Here is a 26,339-nt window from a genome sequence, read left to right as displayed (position 1 = left end):
TATTCCCTTCGCCCTCCCGGACAAGGGGCCACAGAGCAGAAGGTATATGGCATAACCTTCTTTGCTCTGCTCTGGGCTGACCTTCTCCCCTCAAGTTCCTGAATGATAGGAAGAGAGGAGCTTGATTAGGGAGCAGTGGCGTTTCTTTGCTTCTGTTGTGTGCTCCGGTGTCACCCCTCTCCTCCAGGACAGGAGGGTAAGGGCTGGAATAGAGTAATGTTGTGGTGCTCACAGGCCCTATCATAGGCATAACTTGTAATAAAGAACAGTGAGAAGGCTGTGAAACACTTTATGACATCTCACACAAGAAGACTGTATTCTTGTTCTCCCAAGTTTTTTGACTTTCATTCAAAAGAACTTTATAATTGCTAATAAGTATTGTATAATATTTCTGCTTCAAATGTTGTGCTTTGCTTTTGCTGGACAAACACGCTACAGGCTAAATAGACAATGCTGTATTATCAAAAAGAATTGGGCTTCAGGGCAACAGAAACTATGTTTAGAATCAACAAGGTCAAACTGACAATGTAGTTAATTGCAGGCCCATTAGCATGCAAGGGTGAATCTACATAATGACCATTCAGATTAATTGTTTATAATAGAAAGCTAATCATATACATTTTGACAATTATGTAACCTAGTTTAGGGGCAGGAAATGTAGAACTGTGAATTCTATATAAAGCGTTATTATCAGTGAAATCATTTGAGAGAGGGAGATTTATGCCGATACTCGGCCGGATTTTAAATGCCCTGCGCACGTAAATCTGGCTGGATTTATGCGAGCAGGGCCCTCGCGCGCCACCACCTCCCTTTCCAAGATGGAAAGAAAGTAGCATAGAAATATGACAGCAGAAAAAAAAAACACACAACTGCTCAGCTCTACAATCCTCCTCACCTTTTGAACCCCCCTCCCCTGGAGTAGTCCTAAGCAAACTGCAGTCTACAGAGGGCAGTTCCAGGAGGGGGAGGCACACGATCGTAGGGAGGGGTTCGGCGTCCTTAGCCACAGCGGCGGGAACACAGGCTTCTCCCCCTCCAGCGGCAAGGCGCATGGCTGAGAGGGGCCGGAAATGCGCGCAATGTGGGACGAGAAGGAGGAGATCCATCCTAGTCTCCTTTTGCCCCTGCTGTGACGGCTGTGAATTGCCAGAAAACAGAGAGCAGCGATCAAGCGAGGAGGGGAGGGGAGGGGCTGCAAGCAGTTGTGTCACCAACACCGGCTCAGAGGGAGCCGCGAGGGCAGCTTGATCGGGCAGACTGCCCATGGTGGAGGGATGCAGCGAGGTGCAGGCAGGCTAAGAGTTAGAGAGAGAGAAGCCCTAGAGGGAAGAGGGCAAGGCACAATGCAGGAAACTGAGTTTTCTACAGAATTTATCTTGCTAATGCACCAGGCCTATAAAGAAATGAAAGCCAAAGTGGCTACATTAGAAGCCCCCCCCCCCCCCCCCTGGAAGTAGTTCCCCATTGGGCTCTCGACACACGCCAGGTTTAAAGAAACCTAGAACAGAGGGAACTCTCCTGCCGCCCCCCCCACCCCTCCCGCCCTTCCCTGGTGGTTGGGAGAGTGATGCAGGGGATTTGGAACTCCCAGAGGAAGCTCCCGTGGAGGCGTAGGGGAGCGAAGAAGGAGATGTAGCAGTGAGACTGTTTAGGAAGGAAGAACTGAGCCTCCTCGTAGTAAAGGTTATACAAGCCTTAAGCCTGCAGGAGTCAGGCAAGGAAAGTGAGGAGGAAGTTGAGCGTGCAAGGGGACCCAAAACTGAGAGGTATAAGGAGAATCAGCAAGAGCCTTTCCCCTCTACCCTGCTATAGAGGAAATGCTTGAGGGAGACCGGGTCACGCCTGATTCAGCCCTGAAAGCGAGATCCCTAATGACCTCTTTCTACCCACTACAACAGGGGGGAGGGGGGAGGCAGGTTACTAAAAGTCCCAAAAGTAGATGCCCCAGTGGCAGCAGTGTCAAAAGAGGACGACTATACCGGAGGAAGGAGGCACCTCCTTAAGAGACGCTCAGGATAGAAAGGTAGACGCCTTTTTGAAGAAAGCATTTGAGACAGCCAGTTTGTCTTTACAAGCAGCGGGATGTGGGAGCTATGTAGCCAGGGCATTGGTCAAATGGCTCCGGCAGCTCCAGGAAGAAACGTTAGGGATAGGAGAAAGCCCAGGGGATAGGATGGCCAGAGCAAAGCAAGGGATGGCCTTTCCGGCAGAAACATGCTATGATCTCATTAGAACCTCAGCCAAACAGATGGCATTGCTGGTGGTGGTGGTGGTGGCAAGGAGGTTTTTGTGGCTCAGGCATTGGGTGGTGGATGCACCCTCGAAACAAAGGTAAAGCGTCCTGCCCTTCAAAGGACATCTCCGCTTTGGGGGAAGACTTAGACGACCTAATGAAGAGCCTGGTAGATTCAAAGTCACAGAGACTCCCGGAGGATAGGCCCAAAGGTCCCTTAAGGCCCTTTAAACAAAAGATCAAATAATTTAGAGGCTTTAGGCAAGTGAGAGTCCCGGTTAGTCAGAGAGTTAGGCCCCAGCTGAGACAGCCCTTTTGAGAAGCACAGGGCTGGGTTACAGATAAACCCCCCAGAGCTCCGGGGGGGAGAGGGTTAAAGGGGCTAAGTGATGGTCGGGGGGCCCACCCTGAACCTCCTCCAGTGGGCAGTCGCCTAACACTATTTTTCAAGGAGTAGGCCCGAGTCACCAGGGGCAGGTGGGTCCTGGAGGTGATCCACCTAGGGTACTCTCTGAATTTGGCTACCACAATGCCAGAATTCGTTTTGGAGTCCCCCTGCAGATTGCAGGGGAAAAGTGAGGCAATCAGAATGACCCTAGACAAACTGGTGGCACTAGTAGCAATAGTACCAGTTCCAGTCCCAGAGAGGAGCACAGGTTGCTACTCCCTATACTTTGTAGTACCCAAAAAAAGAAGGGGCGTTCCGCCCAGCATTAGACTTGAAAAGGTGAACAGAGTCCTCAAGGTGAGAGGAATGGAAACATTGAGGTCAGTCATTGAGGCAGTCAGAAAAGGCGAATTTCTCACTATGCTGGACTGAGCAGAAGCATATTTGCATATCTCCTTCAGAGAATCGCACTGCAGATACCTGAGGTTTGCAGTACTGGGGAACCATTATCAGTTCAAAGTACTGCCATTTGGTCTAGCCACAGCACTAAGAACCTTTATGAAGATGATGGTAGTAGTGGCAGCAAGACTAAGGAAGGAGGGTATTCCAGTGCACCCACATCTGGACGATTGGCTGAACAGAGCCAGGTCAGAGGAGGAGAGCAGCAGTTTCACAAGGAGTGTGAGGGCACTCCTCGAGGAGTTAGGTTGGGTAGTAAACAAGGCCAAAAGCAGTTTACAGCCTTCCCAAAGGTTAGTGTCCCTGGGGCCTAGTTCGACACCAAGCAGGTAAAGGTGTTTTTGATGCAGAAAAGGGCAGATAAACTGAGTTACCAGATGAGGAAACTTCTAGGGAGCAGGAAACCAGCAGCAAGATGGCAGCGACCACAGAGGTAGTCCCATGGGCAAAGGCTCATATGCACCCACTACAGAGAGCATTGCTCTCAAGATGGAAACCCAGCACATGAAGATATGGAGGGAGGCTCAGGCTCACCTCCAAGGCCAGAGCCAGCCTACGGTGGTGGCTATTAGAAAGCAACTTATTAGCAGGGCTCAGCCTAGTTCCGCCAGACTGGGTGACGTTAGCGACAGATGCCAGCAGGTTAGGCTGGGAGGCGCATTGCGAAGAACAGGTGGTGCAGGGCAGATGGTCAGCCAAGGAGGGGGAGGCCTCAACGAACCAGTTGGAGCTGAGAGCAGTAAGGCTGGCGCGCAAATACCTAAGCCCCAGGGTCAGAACTAAACCGGTAGGAGTCCTTTCTGACGGCACCAGAGCAGTGTCCTATTTAAACAGGCAAGGAGGGATGCGAAGTTGGCAGTTAGAGGAAGAAGCAGAACAGCTAATGAGCTGGGCAGAAAGAAACCTGGTGGGGTTAACAGCCAGCTACATAGCAGGGAAGGAGAACACACAGGCAGACTACCTCAGCAGGCTAGACCACAGAGAATGGGAATTTTATTTATTTATTTATCAATCAGGTTTTATATACCATCATTCGGCTTCATTTTAAAGCCATCGTAACGGTTTACAAACATGGTAAAGGTTACAGACACATTAATATTAATAGAGAGATAACCATTCGCACAGATTAATTTTTAAGTGTTTAAATATATCCAGTACCTCGGATTGCACAAAGGGGTGCACCCCTTTGTCGCGCCCCCTTCAGCACGCGACGCATGGCGGTTTGGCACCGTTAACGGATCATCGGCGTTATCAGCGACGTCAGGGGGGCGTGTCTAGCGATCGGGACTCTCTCCTCGCGCTTCCCTCTCATTTCAGATGAATTCTCTTCCCTTCCCAATTTTTTCTTATGGCTGCAATGTTATTTCAGGGTGCCCGGTGGTGGTGGAGGGTGGCCTCCCTAAGTGCCGACACCTGGTGGTATGGCGCCATTAACGGATCATCAGCGAATTAGTGGAAGAAGCGTTTTCAAGAGTGATAGGGAGGTGGGGAAGGCCAGAATGGGACTTGATGACAACAGAAAGAAATGCCAAGGCAGAACAATTTTTTAGCAAGCAACAGGAACGGTGTTCAAAAGGAGAAGATGCCCTAGTCCAACCACGGCCGGTGGAGCAGCTGCTGTATATAATTCCGCCATGGGCCTTAATAGCGAGAGTACTGAGGAAAGCAGATTACGGGGACTGGATCATTCTGGTGGCCCCAGACTGGCCCAGAAGGTCGTGGTATGCAGACCTAGTGAGGCTGAGCAGGGGTGCACCTCTAAAGCTAGGGAAAGCCGAGAAACTGCTCAGGCAGGGCCCAGTCAAGTGAGGAAAGTCAGATCGTTATTATCTTATAGCCTGGCTCTTGAGAGGGACAGGTTAGAGAAAAAAGGCTATTCAAAGGCAGCAGTAGCCACCTACAAAGATCCTGGAGACACTCTTATCTTCCCGGGCGTGTGGTAGGGTCTGGAAGGTTTTTGAGGGGTGGTGCAGGGGAAGAAAAGTCTCCCCAGAAACAGCGAAAACAAGGGAAATCTAGAGAAAGGGTTAGCCCTAAATTCTCAAGTGCAGGTGGCAGCATTAGCCTGTCTTAGGGGTCAGGTGCAGAGAGGCTCCCAAGGGGCTCACCCTGACATGGCACATTTCTTGAGGGCAGTAAAACACATGCAGCCTCCAAAGCGCCAGGTAATACCCACGTGGGACCTTAATGTGGTCCTTAGGGCCTTGTCTAAGGCACCCTTTGAACCATTTGCAGGGGCAACATTAAAGGACCTCACTTTCTGGTGGCGATATGATGAGCCCGAAGGGTTTCACAGATCCAGGCTTTGTCCTGTAGGGAGCCCTACCAGTCGAATCAAAAGGACAGGGGAGTTACTCGACCTGTTCCATCCTTCTTACCTAAGGGGCTGTCAGAGTTTCATACAAATCAGGAGGAGGACAGGCAGGGGGCAGCCCTCACCCGTTAGACATCCGAAGGACGCTGCTACAATATTTAAAGTTCATCAATGAATTTAGGAGGTCAGATGGATTGTTTGTCCTGTTGGAAAGTCAGAGAAGGGGCCAGGTAGCTTCTAAGCCCTTGCTTGCATGCTGGATTAGGGAACTGATAGCGGCACCGTATATCGTGCAGGGGAAGCAGGCCCCGAGGGCCTTGTGCGCCCACTCTATACTAGAGCTCAAGCAACCTCGTGGGCGGAGGGAGTAGGGCTGCAACCCCATAGGATATTTGTAGGGCAGCCACATGGTCCTCCTGGGGTACGTTCACAAACCTTTACAGGCTAGACCTGCAGGTAGAAAAGGATCTCAAATTTAGAAAAGTAGTGCTGGGGGCCTCTAAGGCCTCAGCCTGCCCGAATTAGTTACTGCTCAGGTACAACGAAAAGGAAGGTGAAATTTATACTTACCAGATAATTTCCTTTCCTTTAGTGCCAAGTACCCTTCCGAAAGAAAAAAAAGGGGGAGGGTTTAAAAAAAAAAATGAGAGATATGCATCAACCTAATAGGCTAGGGCAAGAGGCTTCTGAGGAACCTCCCAGCTATCCCAGGATAAATAGCGTGAGTGACAGAAGCAAAAAAAAAAAAGAACATGGAGAAAGTTCTCTGCCTCCACCTACTGGCAAGCAGGGGAATTCCGCAGGTGTGGACTGGCCTGCTAGGACTAAAGGAAAGGAAATTATCTGGTAAATATAAATTCCACCATATTCCACCAATATAAAAAAAAAATTTCACTCCCTCTTTTCAGATTAACCTGCAGTGCCTCTTCCTTGCCTAGTAAGCCCTGTAGTTCTGTTACCTTAATATTAAGTTTATATATAGTGCCAATCCTCCTCCCTTTCTTTCTACCCTGTCCTTCCTGAATAGATTATAGCCCAGTATAACTATATCCCAGTCATTTTTTCTGTGTACCAGGTATCAGCGACAGCTACTACATCCAAGTCAGCCTCAACCATGACTGCCTCTAGATCTGGGACTTTATTATTCATTCTATGAACATTAGTGCACATATCTTTCCAGATGATGCTCTTTTTTTCCCCCATTCCTTTACAAGTGTTACATCTTTTCCTTACATGAGGGTAAGTAAAACAGAGGAAGAGAGCTGGAATTGAGATAGTGGGGATGACAGGGCAGCAGGGGCTCATACTGGGAGACTGAATAGTGGGGAAGAGATAAGAGAGATACGAGATAAGAGTCCTTAGAAAGGAACTTGGGTTGTAGAGGGAGTGATAAGAGGTCTTTAACATCAAGCCTATCTGTGTAAAGGCAGCACTGCAAATATTATGCCAGGCCTTAGAACATCAATAACTTTCTGCTGGGAAAGAGAACAAATTGGACTGCTACAGATCTCTACAGAGAACCTACATGCTGGCAGAATCCCTCACCCTGGTCACAATGTTACCACAAACTAGAAATATAAACATGCAAACAAAACAAATGGAAACCCCAAGAAGCCAGATTCTGCATGTAGTGCAAAAAAACACATGCAATATAAAGTGCAAAATACAAATACCAGAGAGGCACATTCCCAAAGCTGACATATTCCAATCACTAAACTGAAATAAAATACTTTCTTTCTCCCTTTGTTGTCTGGACATTTTATTTTCCTAATGTTGGTCAAAACATGGCTTTTCAAAAAAAGCTTTTCAAAGTGAGAATGGGGAATAGGTAGTACTAAGAAACAAGAAAAGGACTTATACACACAGGCAAAAGTCACCAGAGAACATATATGTGTTCTTTATTTTTATTTTTATCACACTTAAGTATTAAGTTAAAGAATTACAGTATATCGCATATATGGATAGCCCATAAAGGGAATTTCAATACACATTACATATAGCTTATAATATTTTGAATCATGTATCTGAACAAATTTGGCACCCTCTGGTTAAAGTACAATCTATTTCAAATTTATTCATGTGCCTATTTGTAAACCGCTGTGATGGTATATCACTTAACGACGGTATAGAAAAGTTTTTAAATAAATAAATAAATAAATAAATAAATTTCTGCTTTCCATTGTCTTCCAGGGTCTCCATTCCATTTTCCATTTCTTCTTGCTGTATTCTTTACTTCCCTCTCTCTCCAGGGCTGGTGCAAGAGTGTTAGGTACCATAAGTGAACCTTCGTTCTTGGGCACCCTCCACACCTACCAACCAGTAGCAGCTCTGGCAAAGCATCCTCCTCTTCACTCCGAAACCCAGCAGTCCCTCCCCCCCTATGAAACCTTTTGTACAATCCACCCTGTCAGCGCCTTCTTTCCCAGCCCCCGCATCCCCAGGAGCCCCCCTTTCCCTTCAGCCCCAGCAGCCTCTCTCATCCGTCCTTCCCCTCAGACCCAGCAGCACCATCTCTCTTGCCTCACCCCCCAGTTACTCCTCTTTCAAGCCACAGCAGCCCTCATCTCTTCCTCCAGAAACACAGCAACTCCTTTTTCCCCCACTCCCTCCAGTCCCTCTCTTCTTCTCCTGCTGGGAACTTCCTCCCACCCATCTCGCCAGCCTCAGCAGGTCCCCTTTCTCTTTCCCCCACCCCTAAGCCACTCCTTTCAATCCCTTCAAGCCACAGCAGCTCCCCATCTCGATTCTTCCAATCCTGCAACTCTTTCCCAGCCCTAGTAGGTTCGACTCTCTCTCTCTCTCTTCACCTCCCCCGCATCCAGCAATTTGTCTTACCCATTCACCCCTCAACCCCAGTAGCCTCCTCTCTCTCTTCCTCCTAGCCCCGGTTTTTGTTCCCTAGGCCCCTTGCTTGACCTGTTTTGGCCTGGCCGGGCCTGTTGGCAGAGAACAGCAGAGTCCCAGAGCTTTTAAATATCTCCTGCCTTTGGCACTTCTCTGCCCCGCTCAGTTCAAACAACTGACCTTTAAACTGAACCATACTGGACAGGAAAATGCTAGCAGCAGGAGGAGGCGTTTAAAAACACCAGGCCTCAGCACTACTATCTTGCCAGCGGGCCATGAGGGTGGCAACTACAGCAGCCACTCTTTGGCCCCATGGGGGCGCTGGGGACAGCATTGGGTTTTCAGCCCCTGCAGACCACACACGGGGAGGGGGAGAGTGTTGCGTCCATCGGTGCTAGATGGCTTCGCCCCGTTTGCCTCACCTTATTCTCGGCTCCTTCCGCTTACCTGGGGAAGATGGCTACCTCAGCGTCTACAAGCCGACCTCTCCGGCGTCCCCGGAACGGCTATCGTGCAGCCTCCCGCCATTGCTCCTCCCAGGTACCTACTAGGATGCATGCGCGCGCATACACCCCCCACATCTTAATTTATTTATTTATTTATTTAACATTTTTATATACCGACCTTCATGAAAGAAATTCGTATCAGATCGGTTTACAAATAACATGAGGGGAGTAACAAAGTCAACCATATAACAAGAAATGAAAGTTACATATAACAAGGGGTATTAACCTGGAGGGCTAGGATAGCCGGAGCGATAGAAGGCATAACTGAACAGATTAGATAATACAATAATATGAAGAGAAGAGGCATAAGTGTATAGGCTACACCATTAATGCCACCATTGGCGCGAACCTCGAGGGCATTCCCTCATGCTGTTGTCATGCCATCCAGGTATATTACCTTCACTAGTTTGCTAGCTCATTGAGTTAGCAAGGACTCGAATCCATTCTTGTCCTCGCTACTCTGCCACTTCCATGCTGCTGCTGGAAGCTCTCTCTCTTTGCCCTTTGGGGTAACTGCTAACCTGGGTAACCGCTCCTCGGGAGCCCTCTGCTTTATTTCAGGTGCCTTACAGGGAACAGGTACTCGCTCCTCGAGGGCCTGCTCTCCCTGCCTCGGTGCCTGTGCCTTCTTCAACATATCTGGTGGAATCGCATATCAACAGCAAACACCTAGTGAGTACTCTAACTCTCAGTCTATCTCATCCACAGTATCTCCTCGCTGGGAGACCTGCTGCGGAACCTCCTGACGTCATCTAGGAGAGAAGGGCTCCCTCTGCCGAGGTCCCTGAGACTGCAACTACAGACTGCCTCACTACTGCCACCTCTGGTGGATATCTTCAAGCTGTCTAATAAAGAACTATCCTGTGTTTTGTGTGTACGAGTCTAGTCCAGTGCTGTGGCTCCTCACGGGGCTCCTCCCCGTGGGCGTGGTCATCACCCACAGCACCCAAGGATCCACCAAAACACCCTCAACCATAACAGAGAGAGATGAGGCAGCAGCCAAAATTCTTCAGCCCATAGGGGAATGGTATTGCAGCAAATTATTCTTTGTCAGCATGGGCCCCTAGCGGGAGGGGGAGCAGAGGCTACATCAGGAGGGGGCACTGTCGCCCTCTAGTGTACGGCGCCCTGTGCATCCGCAATGATCATACACCCCAGAAGCCAGCCATGTCCTCACTGGCACTAAAAGGAGAGGCACTTAATCGGGCTTGCTCAGGTGCCATTGGGGGGTGCCCAGGATAGTGGCGGCTATGTTTAACCAACGTTCGATACTGTTACTCAGACCACTGTAGGGGTGATGTGGGGAAGTCTGCAAAAAAAAAAAAGTGGCCATGCTGAAGTGAGGCAGTGGCATTCAGCACAATGCGGCTTTTACTCCATGCCTCCACCTCACTAGTTTGGTTTAGATATTGGAAATAAATAAATACATTTTAGTTGCTGTCTATTACGCCTTCCATATGCCAGTGAGGGTGTCAGCAAGACTGTCACCTGTAGGTGCTCTAATAAATAAAGCTATGGCCATTTCAACCACTCCATGAAGCTGAGTGAAAGACAGCTGGAATGGGTGCATGTTGTTGTTGTTGTTCAAAACATGTATGGGTAGGAGAGGGAAATGAGGGATACGGCATGCTTCATTTATAAGGCTGTTGCCCAAACTGCCTAGGTCTTGTGTTCTTGCTGGACAGTATCCAGTCACAACCATCCTGCCAGCATCAACCTGCTAGGCTGCTAGGAATTTGTAACCTACTTGTTCCAGCCCAGCTGCAAGGGAGCCTGCAGTATCACTAAGCTTTACTACCTTTAAGGGCTCCTTGTTTTCTCCTTATCTCTCCCCTTGCCAATGCTTTCCAGAGAAAGATGGGTGGGTTGTTTGCATTACTGCAGTTTCTCAGTTCTCGTATCTCATTTACCAGGAAAAGAGATCCTGATTTTATGGGCTAACTGAAACCCTCAAGGACTTTGCTTGTACAGTAAACAACATCTAAATCCTGTAGCAGAGTCTGTATTTTCTGTAGCAATAGTTTCAAATAAAAATAAAGGGCTGTGATGGCACACAATTTTTCTAGATTAAAAAAAAAACCCCCAAAAACACATTGGTAGTCTGTAAGCCTTCCCATCCCCACCCACAGCACGAGCATAGTAAGATCAGCCTCTCGGAGGAGGTCTGTGTTATGGGAACCGGCCGCTGTAGGCCGCAGCCTGCTCCCTCCACCTACCGCCGCAGTCGCCAAGCTCTTCCCGCACCGGGCTCCTGCCGGGCCACGGGCTCAGTTGCTCCTTCCCTGCCATGCGCTCCTTCCGCGCAGGGCCTCCACCAGGCCTCCAACGCTGCTGCTCCTCCTCAGCCTGGACACTGTGGTGCCCTGTCCCGCAGGGATGCTCCGTGCTCCTAGGCACGTGCGCACGCGCGGCCTCTGACATCATTAAAGGGAATCGCTATGAGGGGTGCTAGGGCTCCTCTCCCTTGACCCGAGACTATTTGAGGCAAGGCCTTCCTGCAAGCCCTCACCTTGGCTACTCGGCTCCTACTTGTGTTCCTGATAGTCCCGTTCCTGAATTCTTGCTTATGACCGGCTTGACCTCTGCTTGTTCCTGACCTCCAAGATACGCTGCCTGCCAAGACCTCCGCCTGTACCCGACCTCCAGCCACGTCATCTGCCTTGCCTTGCCAGCTCTTGCCTTCTACTCAACCCTGCCTGCTAATAGCTACATCTGTACCTGGACTCTGTCTCCTGAGGCCCCACGTAAATCCAGCCGGCCCCGGTACCCAAGGGCTCAACCTGAGGCTGGTAGTAGTGAAGTGTCAATGGGGTCTCAGGCTTCCCATTAGCCTCGCCTGCCAACGGTGGGGACCTGTGGGGCTCCTCCCCCACAGGTGGTACCAACTTCCCCTTGGCCTAAGGATCCATGCTCTGTAACAGTCTGGCAGTGCTGCTCCGCTGTTAGAAGTCCAGGGTTAGGTGGGGAGGAGCCAGGTTCCAATTCCACATCTGTCACCCTCTCATTACGTGATCACTGAGTATTTGAAGCCAACTCTTCCGCACCATGGGGAAAAAACCCCCCCAACATTTCTTCTCCACACCAAATCTGCTGATCAGCCTGTTGGAGTCAGGCATCAGCCCATTTGCCCTAGGTCTAATTATCTCATTAGGGTTGCTGATTTATTTATCTTTTAAAGTCTTGTCTGGTTTTCTGCTGAAAGCACTGAGCACCTTAGCTACAGCTGCCTCTATCAGCACATCTCACCACCCTCTAAATAAAGAATTCCTGAAGGCAGTGAAATAATGACTTAAAAACCTCTTCCAGCCCCACCCCCCACCCTCAAAAAGTTGGTACATTCTTCAGGAATGCAATGTGTGCCAACAGTACAAGGCAGACCTGAACTTTGCCTCTAAAGTTAATAAGTTGCCTTCGCTGTAAGCTAGCCAGAGACATTGCTAGATACTTTAAAGACTCATTATACAGGCCGAAAGGGCTCGGCCTCTCAGCATTTTGCTAATTAAATTTAATAATCACAATCAGCCCCTGCAACGAACGACCTTGTAAAAACACAGGAAATTAATGATACTGAGATTCTGCTGGTTTTCTGAAAACGTTTACTGCGCACAAATCATCTAAAAATAGTAATAATGCACTTTGAAAACCACAGAAGTCTCTTCTTCAGATGTTGCAGAGGAATGTGCACTCATTTTTAACAAATTGCACATCTGACCTGAAAAAAAGCGCCATTTTTGGTTTGTTTCAAATGGAATGGCCTTTCACAAAAGGAAATAAACAACAAAAATTTTTGGAGTATTTTTGTATTAGTTAAAAAAATGGCTTTCCTCAAAGTTTTCCACCCCAACTCTTGACCCCCAAAAATCAGCTGGAGTGGACCCTGCCCCCTGCTGCCCCATAAAGGAAGACTTGAGGCCAGGGCCTACTCGGCTGGGCTTAGCCAAGCCCAGCTGTGGCCTCCCCGAGCCTCTGTGACTACACTGTAACCCCCCCCCCCCCAGATAAAAAAATGCCAAGACTGGGAAGGTTCCTGGCCCCTACTTATCTCTTTCACAGGGATCTCCCTGGTCCAAAAGGCAGGAGCAATCCGCACTCACTCGTGCGCTGCCTCGTGGTATATTTGAAAGTGACAAACAAACATCGTACTTATATGTAATAGTATTCAGCATAAAGGACAATCATATTAAGCACACACCTTCGTTTGCTTTACATATAATCATCGGTCCTGTCACGTCTGTCGGGAAACTCCCATCATTTTTTTAATGTTCTTTTGTGCAAGTAAAAATGTCATTTATCTCAAATCTGAAGCTGATCCAAATCTTCCGTTTAAATGACAGATGTAACAAATTCCATCGGTCCCTTCTGACATGCGCCGTGTTTCGAGTGAAAAAAAACTCTGCTTCAGGGTATGGCGCTACCAGTTGCTAAAGAACTTCCTTTTAATCTGCATTATTTTTCACGGGTTCAATTTGTTACATCTGCCATTTGAAAGGAAGATTTGTGTCAGCTTCAGATTTGAGATAAGTGACATTTTTACTTGCACAAAAAAAAAAATGTAAAAAGTGATGGGAGTTTCCGGATAGACGTGACAGGACCCGTGATTATATGTAAAGCAAACGAAGGTGTGTGCTTAATATGATGGCCCTTTATGCTGAATACTATTACATATAAGTACGGTGTTTGTTTGCCTTTCACAGTTGTTTCTTGTGGCATTTATCTGACCAATATTTGAAAGTGACACCAGCTGCACTGAGGCCAGTGCCAAAGCAACCTTTGTGCTTTCCAAACCTCATGTGCAAGCTTTGTAGATAAATTGTAAAGCTGATCCAGTAAAAGGTTTCAAAATGTGCCAAGAATTCCATAACTGGAATGTGATTTTCAGCGTAAAAATTATTGTGTCTTCTGCATACAATTCGTTTTTTCCTATAAGGAGAGAGGTGATGAAGGATTAAATAATTTCGTGAAAACAAGGAGTGCCTCCCCGGGGGAATAAAACTGGTGAAAGAACCTGGATATAAACTGGCAGCTCGTCACTCAACTGGTATAGTGTATCCCAGTGTAGGAGGTGCCAGTGTTTAAAATTGTTCCCAGAAGGACTGGCAAGATCTCAGTAACACTAGTGCCCTGTGCTTTTGCAGCATCGTTCAAGAGGGGGCTGATCGTGTTTACTGAACTAAAAAGGGGGGGCGGAACCTCAATGCAGCCAGCGCCATTTTTAAATGTACCGTGAAGCAGGGCAAGAGCAAATGGGGGATCACTCTTGTCCTTTGGACCAGGTGGGTCCCCATGGAAGGATTAAGTGGGGGCCAGGGACCTCCTTGGCTCTGGCAATTTATTCAAAGGGCGGGTGGGCGGTCTTTGTCTTCTTTTGTAAGGGCAGGGGCGGGGGTCGGAGGGACCCAAGGAGGCCCCAGCTGGCTTAAGGCAGAAGGGGGATTGGAAGGCCTCTAGGAAGCCTGTTTTTGTTTGGGGTTGGGGCCTGGGTGGTTAAATTTTTTGTTGTTGTTTGAAAAATGAACCAAACAAAAAATATTATATAAACCGAAAAATTTAAAAAATTTCCCAAAATGAAAACACATTTTTTTTATGCTTACCCCTAATGTCACATCAGAGACATTATTCACATGTAAAGAAGGGATCTATGTGGACTTAATAGATCATGTACAACATTTTTGGATAATACTTACATTGATCCAATAAAGGCCATCACAGCCTGCAGGGAATCCAGTTTACTCTACAGCTACCAGATTGCTGCACCGCTAAATGTTGTTATCTGGGTGAGATTTCTTTTGCATTGGTCTTAGTCTCTTTTTCCTGATTTCCTCTTCTCTGTCTTTCCCAACTCCTCTTCTAGGCACACCTCATTTTATTTTTGTTCTGTCTTCATCACTTCATCCCCTTCCTCAATATCTCTTTCATCTAATTTTTCTTCAGTTCTTTCTTCTCTGTCTCTAAACCTCTCCCTAATACTTTTTCTATCCTCTCACACTTATCTCATCTTTCCTTCTACCTCACTTCTTTTCTGTCCATCATATCTCACTCTCCAGTTCTCTCTGTCCCAACACTTCACTTACACAGCTCTCTCTTCCCCTCCATAGGCTGATTCCCCCATCAGTCTCCTGCTATCTAAGACACCCCTCTCTCATCACGCCTCATCATCCCCTCACTGACTTTCTCACATGTCAACCATTTCACTCCACTCACCTCCTCACATCCCCTCCAGTTTGTCTCCCTGCTCCATCATCCCGCTCCTTCAGCCCTCAAATGGCCCCTTTCATACTTCTCCCTATCAGTCTCTTACCTGTAGTTGTCACCTTGCATACTGTCCCCTCCCACCCTCCCACTCTCTATCATACACGCTTCCCCATCACCTGTTGTGGCTCTCACACACCAACCCCACATCACCTCTCTTTCTCTCTCTCAAAGCCTTCCAATCACTCTCTCCACTTGTTACCCTTCTTCACCCCTCACCACCTCTGTCTATCTCTAACACACACCCTCCGTCACCACTTCTGTCCCCCATCTCTAGCTCTCTTCACCTCCATCACCACATCTGCCTTTCTTTCGCACAGATCCTCTCCCTCCAGCTCTTTTGCTCCCCTTCGCCAAGTAACTGTGCTCCTGCTCTTCCCCACACACATCCCCCCCTCCTCCCAGATGGTTTTCATGCAACCCCATACCCGGGCTCTCTCTCATCACTTCAAACAGCCCAAATTTGCACTGCTAATTCCAGGGAGATGGGGCAGGAAACCACATTCACCTCCCCTTCTCCTGCCTCCCCCCTCCCCCCCAGCATTCAGCCTTCCTAAAGCTCCCTTAATATTCAACCTCCTCCTTCATCTCTTCCACATTCACCTCATTCTGGGCCATCCCCTTCTCACCTCCCCCAACATTAACCCCCTTTCCCATATCACCACCCCAAGCATTCAGCTCTCCCAACATTCAGCCCCCCCTGTGGGGGCAGGAAAGGGAATGGCACAGACATTGCGCAGCAGAAAACAGCCCCTCCCTTCCTGTTCCCTGCAGGGGGCCTCAAAGAAAAAGGGGCTAGAGCAGTAAACAGAGTGAGATTTGGGACACTGGCCAATACATTTGGGGCATGAGCCCTGTACATCCATGGTTAGTGGACACCCCCGAACCTGCCTTCTGTGAGCATGCTTGCTTTTCAAAGACTAACAGTGAGAGAGGCAAAACAGATAGGACAGTCACAAGTTCACTTAAATGGGTGTCTTTGTAGGTCAGGCTAGGCCACTCTTGGTTTTGCCCCATAACTTCAATGGAGTTGCAGTTGTGGTTCCTCAAATATAAGCAGGAGGACTCTTAGTGGCCAGGGGATGGGGGGGGGGGGGGGGGCGTTAAAACAAGGCTGTCCATCCCCAATGCCATGAAGCCGAGAGGTCACCTTATCTGGGGGAGGATCGAGCGAGAAGCTGGGTGGGCTTACCTTAGTACCTCTTCCTTAAATCGAACTGAGAGGTGCGCATACTTCTTGGAAGAGACCAAAATACTGCTGTCCAGCAGATCCTCAGGGATTCCCCGGTCCACTATGCTGTACAGCTTTGGAGACCACACATGGAAGACAAGGAAGGCCAAGGACACCGTGACAGCCAGGAAGATGCACAGGGATTTTCGGACCAGACGCATCTTTGGAGATGGAGGGAGGTGAGGGAGTAGAAGATGGGGGAGACAGAGGATATAAAAAACAACACGAAGTCAGTGATGTTTCGTTAATTTGTGGTATATACAGAGCTCTTCACCACCATAACCCTAGGATTCCTAACTGGCTCCATTTTGCTCAGCACAAGCTGATCTAGTTCTGCATGAATTCGTAGTTCTGATTTCCCTAAAAGCAGCAACAGGTCTGCAAAATGGAGGGAAACCAGGACTGATTTAGTGCAATTTGAAATAGAAATGGAGCCTATTTGGTAACAGTGAGCTAGACAAACGTAATACTTCCTCAATTGTTCTGAATATGATCCACCACCAAACAAACTTGGGGGGTCATTTATGAAAATGAGCTAAGGCATTTTCGCATGCGTTAAGGGCTTATCGCATGTGAAAAGCCCCGTTAACGCATGCGATAGGCCCTTAACGCATGCGAAAATGCCTTTAACGCATGCGATAGCACCATATCATTAACAATCAACCACTCGTGCTTCCAACCTAAAGGGAGCACTGAGCTCAGCCAAAAGAAGTAACATATTCACTAAACTAAAGGGCTAGATAAGCCACTTACCCGTCTTCAACGAAGAGCAGAAATCACATTCTGCAAAGTTTGCCCAAAAAGGCTAACCAAAACAAACATTAGCAGTCTAGGGCGGGTCGGGGATTGGCCTGCCCTAATTAGAGGAAAGGTAGGTAAGTAGTAATTTCTCCTTCCTCTACATTCAGGCAGGCCAATCCCCACCAGTGGGATGTACCATAGCTAATCCTGAAGGGGGTGGAAGGCTGCCAGCGGTTCAGTTAATCCCACCTGCGCAAATGCGGCATCCTCCCTAGCCCTAACATCTAAGTGGAATTGCTTGGAAAAGGTGTACAAAGATGACCACATCGCTGCTTGGCAAATCTCGGCAGGCGAAAAAGTTACGCCCACCACCTGAGCCCTCATGGAATGCGGTCTAATCAGCAAAGGACCTCAGCAGCCACACAGGCGGCCGTAATGACTTCTTTAACCCAAAGGGCTATTGTTGCATGTGTCACAGTTGCTCCCTGCTTATCATCACCATGGAGTACAAACAGATGATCAGACTTCTGGACAGATTTAGTCCACGTACTGTGGTAAATGTCGCTTGACGTCCAAGGAACACAAAAGACTATACTTATTTCCATCCCTATCCCTGTCCAAGGTGGGCAGGGAAATGGACTGATTCATATGAAACTCTAAAACTACTTTTGGCAAAAATGAGGACACAGTTCACAGCTGTGAGTCAGACGCAGAAAAGGCTCATGGCAAGAAAGAGGCTGCAGTTCGGAGACCTGACGTGCTGAACAGATTGCTATCAGAAAAACTGTCTTCAAGGTAAGCAGCTGCATGCAGCGACCGAAAGGTTGGAGCTGCCAAGAATTCCAGGATCAAATTAAGGTCCCACAGAGGCTCCAGACGCCGCAAAGGGGGACGAAGATGCTTAACTCCCTCAAAAAACGGGACATGTCGGGATGGGAAGACAAAGGCCCTCCACTGACTCGTCCCCAGTAACTAGCAAGGGTTGCAACTTGAACCTTCAGGGTGTTAAGGGCCAAGCCTTTATGCAAGCCATCCTGTAAGAATTCCAAAATTAAAGGAATATCCACCTTGCGAGATTGAGAACCTTGCTCAGAACACCAGGCCTTGAAAACTGTCCAAAACCTAACATAGGCTAGAGAAGTAGAAAATTTCCTGGCCTGAAGTAAGGTGGAAATCACAGCAGGTGAATAAGCCCACTTCAACAACTGAGCCCTTTCAATAGTCAAACCATAAGACAAAATTGACCTGGATTCTCGTGTAGAATGGGTCCCTGCTGCAACAGATCCTTCCAAGGTGGTAGCCTGAAGGGACTGCCCACCAGCAGTCTTTGTAAATCAGTATACCATAGCCTCTGAGCCCAATCCAGAGCCACTAAAAGGACACTGTTGGTTTGACTTGCAATCTTCCAGTTGATTCTGCCTATCAGAGACCAGGGGGGGGACCACATACAGCTGGGCGCTGTGCGGCCACTCCTGAATGAGATGCCCAGTGCTTTTGGGTCCTGCTCGCAACTGAAAAAGCATGTAACTTTCACATTGTTGATGGTCACCAACAGGTCTAGGTCTGGGCAGCCACAGTGGTCCACAAGGAGCTGAAAGGCTTCATCTGCTAGCTCCAGTTCTTCTGGGTCCAAGTTTCCCCTGCTGAGAAAGTTGGCTTTGATATTGTCCTGTCCAGCAATGTAAGAGGCAGATATGCCTAGAAGATGTTGCTCTGCCTACATCATGAACGCATCTATTTCCTCTGACAACTGTTGACTCTTGGTTCCACCCTGATGATTGATTTACGCCACTGTCGTCGCATTGTTGGTCATTATTTGGACTGCCTGAGCCTTTAGACGCTCAGCGAATCGCAAGCATGCTAAATGAACCACCCGTTCTTCCAATCAGTTGATGCTCCATTGCCGCTCCTCTGCATTCCAGTGACTTTGCACCATCAACTCCTGACAGTGAGTCCCCCCCAATCCAGAAGGCTTGTATCTTCCGTGAGCACAAACCAATCTGGCGTCTCCAGGGAAACCTCCTTCTTGAGTTGACCTGCCTGTAACCAGCAGTACAACTGAGACCTCACCTCCAATGGTAGGGGCAGCCTCACCACATAGTCCTGCAACTGCAGGGTCCATCGGGAAAGCAACATGCGTTGCATACATGCTCTTGCCTAGGGAACTGCTTCCAATGAGGCAGCCATCAACTCCAGGACTTGTAGATAAGACCACCCTGTCAGGTGATAGTGTTTGTCACGGTTTGAACTCGAGCCATCAACCTTTGGATTCGAGTCTCCAGCAGAAATATTTTGCCTTGCTTCATATCGAAGCAACTCTGAGATATTCCAGAGACTTAGCCGGCTGCAAATTGCTCTTGGCCAGATTCACCACCCAGCCTAGCTCCTGTAGTAATGAAACTACCTTTCAAGAAGCCCGAAGACTCTCTTCCATACTCTTGCCTTGAATCAACCAGTGGTTCAGATATAGGTGAACCAGAATGCTGTCTTTGCATAAGGCTGCCACTACCACCACCATGACCTTGGAAAAGGTCCTGGGTACAGTGGCCAGTCTGAAAGGCAAGGCCTGAAACTGGTAATGATGATTCAGTATGGCAAACCGTAGGAACCATTAATGTTCCCGGCAAATGGGAATATGCAGATATGCCTCCGTGAAATCCAGAGAAGTGAGGTATTCCCCTGATTGTACTACCATTATGACAGAGTGCACCATTTCCATCCTGAAATGAGTTACTCGCAAATGACAATTGACTCCCTTGAGATCCAGTATGGGTCAAAAGGATCCTTCTTTCTTGGGCACAACAAAATAATGGAATAACGGCCTGTATTTCACTGCAATTTGGGAGCAGGAATCATGCCTTTCAGGTCCAACAGCCTTTGCAATGTAGCTTCTACTACTACCCTCTTCTGAGGAAAGCTGCATGGAGATATCATAAAGGCAACCGGAGGAATGCGAAGAAATTCTAGAACATAAATGTCCCGAACCACTTCAAGGACCTATTGATCCGAAGTAATCTGGACCCACCAGTGATAAAAATGAGATAGGTGCCCACTTATCTCCTCTACCAACAGGTGACCCTGCAAATCTTCATTGAGAAGATCGAGGGGCTCCACTTCCAGAGCCCACATCCTTTCGAGGCCTTCAAGGGTGAAAGGACTGAGATCTGTGGAAGGGATGGGATCTCTGGGAAGAACTTCCCCTATAAGGCCGAAAATGCCAGTAGTCTCGAGTGCAGCCACTTGCCCGAAAAATCCAGGAAATCGGCTTCTTGTCCTCTGGCAGACAAGGGACCTGGGCTTCCCCCCATTTATTTGCCATTTTCTCCAATTCACTGCCAAACAAAAGTGAATTCTTGAAAGGTAGCTTGGTGAAATTGGACTTTGAAATAGTATCTGCCCACCAGTTGCACAGCTACAGCTGCTGTCTAGCCACTATAACGTAAGCAACTCCTCTGGCTATTGTGCGAACCAGGTCACAGCCCGCATCAGCTAAGAAGGCAGCCCCCGGTTCTACCATAGGTCCGCTATCTCAAACAACGCTGCCAGATTGAGCTACCAGGCCACAACAAGATGCAATTTGCAAGCTCATCGCCACTGCCTCAAAGGCTTGCTTTGGGATAGCCTCAATTCTCCTATACTGAGCATCCTTAAGAGCTGCACTTCCCTCTACTGGGATGGTAGATCGTTTCATGACAGAACACACCAAAGCAACCATCTTAAGGAAAAGCAAATGTGGATCCAAGAGGTATAAACCCACCAAGGCATGCCCCTCTGGCCCACTCCATTCTAGGTCAATCAACTCTTGAATCGCATCCAGGAGAGGAAAGAAATATGAAGCCTTGCGTAGGGTAACCAAAATGGGGTTCATCTTCTGCAACCCCGAGAGTCACCCCCACCATTCCGAGGGTCTTCAAAGTCTGAGAGATCAGGCTCAGCAACTTATCTCTATGAAAGAAATGGAGAAGAGCTGCCTTGCGTCACTTTTGCTTAGTGTTTGGGTAATTGCCAGGTTCTTGTGGCCTGGTTTGGCTTCTGTTGGAAACAGGATGCTGGGCTTGATGGACCCTTGGTCTGACGCAGCATGGCAATTTCTTATGCTCTTATGTGGCTCCAAATCTGGGAGAATCTCCTTTTCCTCAATAGGGGAGCCACCACCACCATCATCAGTGTTATCTTGATCCACATGTATTCGAAACTTGTCAGGCCACACTGTGCCACGGCGCTTAACACAGGAGAACTCTGAGCGCATGGACCTAAACTAGTAAGTATTGTTGACTCAGATAACTGATCCTGTAGAAAGTCTGTAATCCCTGGAAGAATTCCACCAGAAAAAGGAAGATGGCTCCATTCCAGGCCCCATAGCCTGAACCTGACATTCTGAGAGCAAGTCTCTCCTGAAGACTCAGCCAGTGGATCAACTGAAGGAGGGGATGCCAGCATCGTGTCGCCTTCGGTCCCACTCTCCTCAGACCAATGCAAAGGACTGTAGTCAGAGAAATTAGAAGGAAGCAAATCCCCAGAAGCATCCAAGCAGCGCTGACACAGGCTTGTAGAACGCTCCAGTTGTATCGCCCTGATGTGGCAGGCAGCACAAATAGATAAGTGCTTAGACTTCTTTGCTGCTGGCACAATGGTTGTAATGCGTTCAGACAGACATATAGGCACATGCCCAGCTAGATGCACAAAACGTGTCCAGGAACATGTGCTTAAAAAACACCCAAACTAGGTGCACAAAATATGCATCCAGAAAGAAGGATGCCCAACCTGGACGCATAGAGTGCGCGTCCAAAAGAACCGCTCAGGATTCACATGCCCAAAAGGAGACGTGGAGATAGACACACGAGGCACGCGCCGACACACACTAAAAAAAACATGCAAACTAACTGCGGGGGCCTACCATGCACCAAAAAGGCTGCTCAACACACCGTGCCCAAACTGCCTCCACACCTCACAAAGCTCCCCAGAGACGTGAGAGGGAGGAGTCAAATGCCGAGGAAACAGACCCAGTAGGAAAACTCTTCACCAAAAAGTTCTTCTTCTTCTTTCTCTTCTTTTTTTTCCTTTTTTCTTTTTTTTTTATAAGGTAAAAACTTTTATCTGAGCTCAGCCCTCCCTGGCTGAGAGCAGGAACAGGTCCCTGTTATAGGGGGAAAGGGCGAAAGCCTTCACTGCTGAGCCTCTCTTGGCCTGTAACCACTAATTTTCTTTTTTTTTTTTTTTTTAGTCCATGCCACCCAAGGCTACCAGACTGAAGGCTCTCTACTGAGGGAGGGACCAAACGGTATCACCTCAGGAGGCAAGCGGTGCTATATAAACGTCTCGTCTTCTAGATGTCTTCTTTTTCTTCCTTTTATTTTATTTTTTTTTCACAGACAATCCCCAGTAGGGCGATTCACGTCCACCATCTGCTGGAGATGGAGAATACTGGTGGGCTGATGTTGGGGCGGGACTATATATCCATGATGTCAGAGTTTGCTCCATCTCCATCTGCTGGCAGAGGTGCATAACCCATTGGTGGGGATTGGCCTGCCTGAATGCAGAGGAACAACATGCTCAGACAGTGTCATTCTCAGAGTAAATGTAAAATGTTCCATTTAACTTTTTCTTTGCTAGCAGGGCTTGGGAGGGTTTGGAAAGGCAATCTGGTAAGTACTGAAAAGGCCAATTCCATAGCCAGATATGAGGAAAAGTCAGAGATCAAGCAGTCTCTGGATAGTGCATCAGGAATGGAAAGCAGGCAGAGAGACTCAATGGCTCTGGATGGCTTTTTCTGTTCTTAGTCTCCAGGGCCAATACTCAAAAGAGTTGATCTAGCTAATAGGGTCATTCATCAAAATGTATTATGGCGTTAACGCATGTGATAACACGTTAATGCCATAACTTGAACAAGTTACTGTAAATTGGTTGTTTACTTTCTCAGATAATAGAAGGACCAAAGGGGCACTCGATGAATTAGCAAGTAGCTCATTTAAAACAAATCAGAGAAAATTATTTTTCACTCAGCGCATAGTTAAACTCTGGAATTCATTGCCAGAGGATATGGTTACAGCAGTTAGTGTAACTGGGTTTAAATAAGATTTAGATAAGAAAAATCCATAAACTGCTATTACGGTAATTGATAAGCAATACTAGCTTGTGATCTATCTAATGTTTGGGTACTTGCCAGGTACTTGTGACTTGGATTGGCCACTGTTGGAAACAGGATGCTGGGCTTGATAGACCCTTGGTCTGACCCAGTATAGCATATCTTATGTTTTCTTAGTCCTTCTATTATCTGAGAGAGTAAATAACTGATTTACATTAACTTGTTCAAGTCCTTTCATGATTTTCTAGACCCCTATCATATCCCCCCTCCGTTGTCTCTTTTCCAAAATGAACAGCCCTAACTTCTTTAGCTTTTCCTCATATGGCAGCTGTTCCATGCCCCTTATCATTTTGTTTGCTCTTCTCTGTACTTTCTCCAGTGCAGCTATATATTTTTTTAGATGTGGCAATCAGAACTGCTCATAGTACTCAAGGTGCGGTCTCACCATGGAGCGATACAGAGGCATTATGACATTTTCTTCACCATTCCCTTCCTAATAATTCCTAACACTCTGCTTGCTTTTTTGATCGCCACAGCAGTCTGAGCCTACAATTTCAATGTATTATCCACTATGATGCCTAAATCTCTTTCCTAGGTGGTAACTCCTAAGATAGAACCTAACATTGTGTAACTACAACCAGAGTTATTTTTCCCTATATGCATCACCTTGCACTTGTCCACATTAAATTTCATCTGCCATTTGGAAGTCCAATCTTCCAGTCTCACAAGGTCCTCCTGCAATTTACTTCAATCCTTCTCCTCCTGGCAACATCATCACCGTTTCTCTCCCTCCATCTCTTCTCGTCACCCCGGTATCATCATCATCAGCTTCCCTTTCCCTCTACTCCTTTCCCTCACCCCCTGGCATCATCATTAACTTAAGTCTGCCTCCACCCACTGGCATAATCATCCCTCTCTCTCCATTCCTGGCACCATCACTTTCTCTTCTCTGTCCCTCTACCCCATGCCAATCACCTTCTCTTCCCTTTCACCCCTTGGCATCATCTGCTCTCTCCTGGCATTATTATCATCCTCATCATCATCTTCCCTCCCCCTCACCTGCTGGCATCATCACCTTCTCTTTTTCTCCTTTCAATTAATTTATTAAAATATATTTATCACTTAAAGTTAACACTTACAGCAAGCATAAGCAATGCACAAAAAGAATAAAACATTCATGGATGATAACATATAGATCCAACCAAAGACCAGACAAAAGATGTCAATAAAATTTTACCAAAACCGAGATTAAACCCCAGGATTCTGAAGGAACTCAAAAATGTGTAAAAATGTGTAACCTAACATTAAAATCATCCATTGTACCTGAAGACTGGAGGGTGGCCAATGTAACCCCAATATTTAAAAAGAGCTCCAGGGGCGATGCGGGAAACTACAGACCGGTTAGCCTGACTTCAGTGCCAGGAAAAATAGTGGAAAGTGTTCTAAACATCAAAATCACAGAATATATAGAAAGACATGGTTTAATGGAACAAAGTCAGCATGGCTTTACCCAAGGCAAGTCTTGCCTCACAAATCTGCTTCACTTTTTTGAAGGAGTTAATAAACATGTGGATAAAGGTGAACCGGTAGATATAGTATACTTGGATTTTCAGAAGGCGTTTGACAAAGTTCCTCATGAGAGGCTTCTAGGAAAAGTAAAAAGTCATGGGATAGGTGGCGATGTTCTTTCGTGGATTGCAAACTGGCTAAAAGACAGGAAACATAGAGTAGGATTAAATGGCAATTTTCTCAGTGGAAGAGAGTGGACAGTGGAGTGCCTCAGGTGTCTGTATTGGGACCCTTACTTTTCAATATATTTATAAATGATCTGGAAAGAAATACGACAAGTGAGATAATCAAATTTGCAGATGACACAAAATTGTTCAGAGTAGTTAAATCACAAGCAGATTGTGATAAATTGCAGGAAGACCTTGTGAGACTGGAAAATTGGGCATCCAAATGGCAGATGAAATTTAATGTGGATAAGTGCAAGGTAATGCATATAGGGAAAAATAACCCATGCTATAATTACACAATGTTGGGTTCCATATTAGGTGCTACAACCCAAGAAAGAGATCTAGGTGTCATAGTGGATAACACATTGAAATCGTCGGTTCAGTGTGCTGCGGCAGTCAAAAAAGCAAACAGAATGTTGGGAATTATTAGAAAGGGAATGGTGAATAAAACGGAAAATGTCATAATGCCTCTGTATCGCTCCATGGTGAGACCGCACCTTGAATACTGTGTACAGTTCTGGTCGCCGCATCTCAAAAAAGATATAATTGCGATGGAGAAGGTACAGAGAAGGGCTACCAAAATGATAAGGGGAATGGAACAGCTTCCCTACAAGGAAAGACTAAAGAGGTTAGGACTTTTCAGCTTGGAGAAGAGACGACTGAGGGGGGATATGATAGAGGTGTTTAAAATCATGAGAGGTCTAGAACGGGTAGATGTGAATCGGTTATTTACTCTTTCGGATAGTAGAAAGACTAGGGGGGCACTCCATGAAGTTAGCATGGGGCACATTTAAAACTAATCGGAGAAAGTTCTTTTTTACTCAACGCACAATTAAACTCTGGAATTTGTTACCAGGGGATGTGGTCAGTGCAGTTAGTATAGCTGTGTTTAAAAAAGGATTGGATAAGTTCTTGGAGGAGAAGTCCATTACCTGCTATTAAGTTCACTTAGAGAATAGCCACTGCCATTAGTAATGGTTACATGGAATAGACTTAGTTTTTGGGTACTTGCCAGGTTCTTATGACCTGGATTGGCCACTGTTGGAAACAGGATGCTGGGCTTGATGGACCCTTGGTCTGACCCAGTATGGCATTTTCTTATATATTTAAAAAAGTTTTTACTGTGAGTTTTTGCCTCTACGGCCAACTTCTTTTCAAATTCTCTCTTAGCCTGTCTTATCAATGTCTTACATTTAACTTGCCAACGTTTATGCTTTATCCTATTTTCTTCTGTTGGATCCTTCTTCCAATGTTTGAATGAAGATCTTTTGGCTAAAATAGCTTCTTTCACCTCCCCTTTTAACCATGCCGGTAATCATTTTGCCTTCTTTCCACCTTTCTTAATGTGTGGAATACATCTGGACTGTGTTTCTAGAATGGTATTTTTTAACAATAACCACGCCTCTTGCACATTTTTTACTTTTGTAGCTGCTCCTTTCAGTTTTTTTCTAACAATTTTTCTCATTTTATCAAAGTTTCCCTTTTGAAAGTAGGAACATAAGGCCTGAATGGACAGGCAAAGCAATGGAGGTCAAACCCTTGTAGGAACATAA

The 26,339-nt window shown here is 47.1% G+C and overlaps 1 protein-coding gene across 6 annotated transcripts in view; it reads right to left on the bottom strand.

Moving 5' to 3' along the window:
* The window catches only part of B4GALNT1 (beta-1,4-N-acetyl-galactosaminyltransferase 1), a 183,328-nt gene that overhangs the window by 53,814 nt on the left and 103,175 nt on the right, over positions 1 to 26,339 (bottom strand). For all 6 annotated transcript variants that reach the window (XM_029594918.1, XM_029594914.1, XM_029594917.1 and 3 more), the window contains one exon: positions 16,186 to 16,385. In XM_029594918.1, coding sequence (XP_029450778.1) covers positions 16,186 to 16,385 — 200 coding nt within the window. The remainder of the gene's footprint in view (positions 1 to 16,185; positions 16,386 to 26,339) is intronic.

This window comes from Rhinatrema bivittatum, chromosome 3 (genome assembly GCF_901001135.1).
Source record: "Rhinatrema bivittatum chromosome 3, aRhiBiv1.1, whole genome shotgun sequence".
Classification (NCBI taxonomy): Eukaryota; Metazoa; Chordata; class Amphibia; order Gymnophiona; family Rhinatrematidae; genus Rhinatrema; species Rhinatrema bivittatum.
The sequence above is the reverse complement of the archived record's forward strand: the minus strand, read 5'-3'. Positions and strand labels throughout refer to the sequence as shown.